Source organism: Schistocerca piceifrons, chromosome 3, assembly GCF_021461385.2.
Source record: "Schistocerca piceifrons isolate TAMUIC-IGC-003096 chromosome 3, iqSchPice1.1, whole genome shotgun sequence".
In the NCBI taxonomy this organism is placed as follows: Eukaryota; Metazoa; Arthropoda; class Insecta; order Orthoptera; family Acrididae; genus Schistocerca; species Schistocerca piceifrons.
Window position 1 is genome coordinate 827547221 of NC_060140.1, and position 6424 is coordinate 827553644.

At 39.9% G+C, this 6424-nt stretch overlaps 1 protein-coding gene across 1 annotated transcript; it reads right to left on the reverse strand.

Annotated features, from left to right (window-relative positions):
• Window positions 1-2194: 2194 nt before the first annotated feature.
• LOC124789092 (putative nuclease HARBI1) lies at window positions 2195-2767 on the reverse strand. Its single transcript, XM_047256382.1, has one exon. It carries the CDS (start codon window positions 2765-2767, stop codon window positions 2195-2197), a length of 573 nt encoding a protein of 190 aa, XP_047112338.1.
• Window positions 2768-6424: the final 3657 nt, after the last annotated feature.

Here is a 6424-nt window from a genome sequence, read left to right on the forward strand (position 1 = left end):
AACACACACTTAAATTAAACCCTCATATGTAGATGGTAGAGAACGAGAATGTTAACCCTGTCAGAGACTTGGGAGGCGCTGTTGTGAGATGGAAACAGTACTGTGAGAAGTTGTATTCAGGAATTATTGACAGTACTGAGACTGAAGTGGTTGACCAGCTTGTGTTGGAACTTGCAATCTCATGCAGCTAAATAGAGAACATAGTTCTACATCTGAAGAATTATAAGCCCACTAGTCCAGACAGTATGTTTTGGGAGATGAGCAAAAAAATCAGGCAGGTAGATTTTGATGTGCTGCATTCAGTGTGTTAAAAGAATATGGGAAACTGGGGAGTGGCCAGAAGACTGGTCAGAGTCTCTCTTCATCCCCTTACACAAGAAAGGGTTAATCAGGAAGTAATACAACTACTGAACTATTGCTCTGATATAAGAAGCAAGCAAAATTTTGCTCTACAACTTAAAGCAGTGTTTGAACCCATATTCTCAGCCTTACATATCCACAGAACAAGCAAGTTTTGTTGAAGCAAAAGCAACTCATAAACAGATTCTCAACATACGACAAATAATCGAGAAATCGCAAGTGTTCTGTGTTCCTGTTTTCATCTGCCTCCATGACTATAGGAAAGACTTTGACAGTGTTGTCTAGCAAAAGTTGTTCCATGTGCCTACAGGCTTAAGTGTCTCACCACACATGACAGCACTGATCAGAAGTCTATACAATAAACCCATCACAACTGTGAAAATGAAACAATGTTTGGTAAAATTCGTCTAATATATGACACCCTTTCTGTAAAAGTATCACAATGTACTATGCATGAAATTGGACACATCCCTCCCACACTTCTGCATAAACCTGCTTGCTATATATACTAACTGGAAACTGAATCGTGACACACACTACTATTACTTTTTTTTATTTTTATTAGGAGCTTGTGCAGTAGGTGGTTCCACCTCTATCATCTCTTTACCAGAGAGTACGGAGATAACTGATGCAGACTGTATATTCTACGAACCAGAATCAAGTGTTCAACTACCACAAATTGTCGCAGCCAACCATACGGACCTCATGGGCCCCAAAGTCGTCATACCTGTTCAGTCGCCTGTTTTGGGGCATGAGAGAGTGTCAAAACGGCGGAAATTGAGTGTGGAAACCGATGAGACAGTTAATTTGTCCAATTCAGAGCTGCAAATGTTGGTACTATTATACCAGTTAGACATACTGAAAAGAAAGCAGCAGAAATTTATGTGTGAAGATAAAAAATAGAACAAACTCTGTAGTGTCTGTCGTATTACAGCATCGATTTTTATTAATAAAAACATGTTTTTAAGTGAATGTTCATTTACATTCCTCATTTACCAAATTCCATATCCTCTTGCAAAAATTATTCAGTGCAAATTTCTTTTCAATGAAACAATGAGAGTAACATAATACAATTTGAAATGTTAAAAAGTGTATGCACTTATTTATCATTGTGTCAGGCCAGTAGGTTCACCATGTCCTTGAAACAATATTTGGTAAGGCAACAAGAGTAACTTGTTTCTAGTTTAAATGGTACAGGTTAGACAGTTGTGCACTTATTTACTGTAGCACATGACAAATACCTTCAACACATCCCTGAAACAATTTTTGGTAAAGTAAAGCAAAAAGTGTAACTTGTTTCTATTTGAAATTGTGCAAGTTAGTTTGTGCACTTATTTACTGTAGCACCTGGCAAATATCTTCACCACACCCTTGAAACATTTTTTGGTAAAGTAAAGCAAAAAGAGTAACTTCTTTCTATTTTAAATGGTACAAGTTAGACAGTTGCGCACTTATTTACTGTAGCACCTGGCAAATACTTTCACCACATCCCTGAAACAATTTCTTGTAAAGTAAAGCAAAAATTGTCGCCAGCAATCTGCTGCAGTTACAGTACAAAAATTACATTAAGGTTCCAGCAATTTAAGTTAATCTGTTGTGTCCAAAGCTATTTACTGTAGTATCTGAAAATTCTGTTCCAGTTTGAATAGTTACATGTTAAACAATTTTTATTGAAAGTAAAATCGATAACAGAGAATGAAGAAAAACACTAAACAGCATTTTATTATGTAACATCAGAGCACTGTGTTTTATTTTCATCAGGGAAAATTATTGTGCTTACAAAAAATACACAAATTGAGATTAATTGTGCAATGTTTTAACAGACTCCCATACACTACAGTTGATGTATTACATTAACAATTTCCCATTTTCTATTTGTTCCACGTGCATGTACATTTGCTGCTTCCTTTTCTCCCAGTACTGGAAGTTTGTTGTCATCATCACTAGGTGCCTCAAAATCCTCATCCCCTATATGTTTTGCTACATTACCCAAAACAAAACAGGGCATTATCACACTAGGGATTTTTGTTTGGGGAAGCCTTATTTTATTTTGCAGAATTGGGAAACGCCTTTTTACCTGTCCAAAGCTCCATTCGATTATCACCCTTTCCTTAGTTTTAAGTCTGTTGTACGCCCTCCCATCAGGTGTTTCGGGATTTTGAAACAGTGTCATTAAACACAGTGCAATGACATATCCTTCGTCTCTTAAAATTAGGGTGTTGCACTGGTTCTCTCGCAATATACGATACACATCTGAGTTCCTCCATATCCTACCATCATGTACAGACTGCGGCCATGAAGCATCAACACTCGTAAACATTTCACTTTTATCACATGTCGCCTGTACATTTATAGATGGAAAGCCCTTTAGATTAACGTATTCGTCTCCATGTGCAGAAGGTTTCATTATAGGTATGTGAGTGCAGTCTAGGGCCCCTACTGAACATGGAAACTTAAATCTCGGTTGCCATTTAACTTTAGCTGCTTCTAGTTCGTTAACGTTTCTCGGAAATCGGATCCACAACGGTGCTTTCCTGTTAACCTGTTGCAGAACATATGAAAATGTTAGTGATACTGTAGTCTGGTGTATTCCCAAGTCTTCTCCTACACTAATCTAAAAGCCTGGATCCGCTAAATAGCGCAAAAATGTCTTCATTTTGCATTCATTGGAAAGGGCGCCTCCTCTTCTTTCGTGATTTTCCGGAAGAAAGTGATTCTCCAGCCGAATAATGTTTTCGCTGTTAAATCTACAAAAACTTCTACAGTTCCTTTCTTCTGTGTTCCTGCATACTATGTATATCTTTTTTTGCCTTTCAAGAAACATAAATTTCGCCATTTTCACTAGAAACACTCGGTAACACTTAACCACAACACAACTTACTCAGCTCGAAGTATACAAAGGAGCTCACTCACAAAAACAGAGAATGTTCTCCGCTTGTGAGAAACTTCTCGGGTTTTATTCATAATAAATCGGAGAATATTCTTTGCTTTGAGCAACTTCTCCCACCCTTCAACCCACACTGAGAACATACTCAGGTGAAGTATATTCTCAGACTCGCTTTAGTCATGCCATCTAGAGAACTTTCTCCTAACTTCTGAGTATAAAGTATGTTCTCCATTTTATTCATACAACTCATTGAGAACTTTCCTTGAAAATTTGTTTTTGCTCTGAGTATCAACTCTGGAGAATGTTCTCGTTTTTATTCATACGACCCCTTGTGATGATAAGATAAGAAGGATGAGATGAGAAGGCACATCACACTAGGGAAAGTGGCTTTGAAGCATCTCACCAAGATCTGACGTAACAGAGCAATGATAGATTAGATTAGATTTACTTTCATTCCAATTGATCTGTAGTGTGGAGGTCCTCAAGGATGTAGAACATGTCAGAAAAACAATAATACATGACAAATATTTACAGCTGAAACAAATAAGCAAATGTACCTTCCACCGGTCACAAGTGGAATGATCGTCATTTTTTTTAATGAACACTATATGAAAGAATCATTTTACAAACACTAATGCACTGAACTTAAAATAAAAAAGTTTTTTTATTTATAAGTTAATAACAATGTAATAGAACTACTATAATACTTATTTACAATGAACACATTACTGCACTGAAATGGTGCAAAAGTTAGATTGTACTTCACACACTTATTTACAATGAACACATTACTGCACTGAAATTGTGCAGAAGTTATACTGTACTTACACACACACACACACACACACACACACACACACAGTGAGTTGGGAGGTGGTAGCAGTGCAGTTTGGACCTGATGCAGCAGGAGTTCAGTCAGGGTGTCGCTGCAGTGAGGTCCGGACAGCCATGACTCGCCCGATGGTTGCCAATACATATCACTTGAGAGCAGACGACCTTGGTTGTTCGTTGGTCGGTCGCCTTGTCAGATTACGTGTATGTTGGCTGGCGATCACTTATGTGTCACCTGCGTGTGCCGACTCGTGATTAGTCATTGTTATTGCACAGTTGCTGCCGTTAATATTGTCTAGTCATTCCTGCAAGTGTTCGTGAAACTGTGTGTAGCTTGTGACGCCGACTGCTCAGTTATTTTAGTGCTGTCTCTGTGCTGATGTGTGGAGTCAGTCGGTTGGCGTGGAGCAGCAAGGATATCTCCGGGGTGTGTAGTTTGGCTGGGCCCGCTGGCAGTCTCTACACAGTGTTGCAGTGTGTGGGGCCATTCCCATCACTACGAGGTCCGTGGCTCACCAATCCTGGACACGAAAGTTGAGTTTGGGTTTAATTTACTAGCAAGTCAAGACTGTTCACATTGTGCCATATGGTTCTTGTTGTTGGCTGTCGGGACATTCCCGCGAGCAAGAACATGTGTGTTCGAATTGGCAAAGGTTTAGCCATTGTCTGGTGGAGACTAACTGTATTTGGTCATTTGCAATTGAAGTGCACCAGCGGAATTTTCTGCATTGTGGCCATTAACATTCCAGTTACCTGCCCTGGCCGTTGGCGTAAATTTAGGCAGCGTCCTTTCCTCATCGTGTTGTTGCTTGGTGTGTAGTTCCACAGCTTAATGTATGCTTTGTTGTGGGTGTACACGCCTTTTACGCTTTCATTGAACTCCCAGTTGTGTGCTGGTCGAGTGGAGGGCAAGTTACGTTGTCGGTGGGTCCGTTGACTGTCTGTTGGTTGGGTTGTCGTCGGATCGAGACTGGTTGGGCCGACTGCCTGCCTCACCTAAGTGAATGTTAGTATTTCAAGTGCTGGCTGACCCCGAAACTTCTGAGTGCCGTTAGTTGCACTGCCTTTTCTTATTTCTGTCGTGTGTATTTGTATACCTCATAGCCAATGGTTTTGACTTAAAGATGAATTGTTTTAAGTAATGAGCCTTCAGCCTGATTAATATATTGTTTAAAGATAAAGTCTTGGTCCTTCTGCCTAATAAAAATTATTTTAGTTGTGTTTTAAGTCAAGGACCCTCAGCCATTTTAAAATTAAAGTTCCTTGCTTGTCAAGTGTTAGATCAGGGCTTAACAACTGGCCAATTTTGAGCGCGAGTACTCGCGTCTGCCCAGGCACATGCTTGCGAGCAGCTGAAAGGTCACGGAGTAGGGAGGGGAGGGGAGGGAGGGGAAATGCGCGCGCACGTTTGAACAGGGCCGCAGCGTGCCTATTGAATTCGCGCCGACTGTGTAACGTTTAAAGTACTACAATCAGCACTTAACAGTCACTTCGCTGGTTAAGAATCATGTAAAGTCGCCGTTGTGTAACCCCAACCATGCTTTCGCAGTTCAACCCCCATTGGGAGGAATTGTATCTGTTTACTGAAAAGATGGTGTTGCAGAATGTTAAGTATGTCACAAGACGCTGAATTCTTTTACGAAATTTAATTTTCAGCGACATTATATGTCGTACCACGCGAAAGACTACGGACATGGAAAATGTGATTGACCAGATCGTGCACAGGAAGTTATTAAACTTAAAAGGAAGCTATCCGAAGAAGATCTGGACGACGAAGAAAAATCAACTGAGGCAGCTGTCAGAGAGGGTTACAAAACTGCTTTGCTTTTAGCAAAGTTTCTGCGCCCCTTAACTAATGGTGATTTAATAAAAGAATGTTTGGTAGTTGCAGCGGAACATTTGTGTCCATCTCAAGTTGAACAGTTTCAGATTGTAACATTATCTAACATGACTATTATGCGTCGCATACGGGACATGGCAGACGACGTCCAGAGCCAGCTTGCAAATATCAGTAAAGATTTTATGGCGTATTCTCTAGCTCTGGACGAAAGTGTTGATATGACTGGAACAGTGCAGCTTGCCATATTTATTAGAGGTGTTAATAGAGATCTTCAGGTGAGGGAGGAGCTCCTCAATGTAGTAGCCATGAAGAACACTACAACCGGAGGTGATATTTTAAGTAGTGTTGAAGAAAGTGTCGAAAATATAGGATTGTCATGGAATTCTTTAGTTTCAGTGTCTACAGATGGTAGAGACATGCACTTAGCTAATAAAATTATGTGACACGTGTACATTCTCCTTTATTTGTTTCATTTGTCGCAGTAATAATTCGTGAGTGATATCCCT

Excerpts from the sequence above, each read along its gene's own strand:
- LOC124789092 (XM_047256382.1), bottom strand. The coding sequence starts at position 2,767 with ATGAAACCTTCTGCACATGGAGACGAATACGTTAATCTAAAGGGCTTT.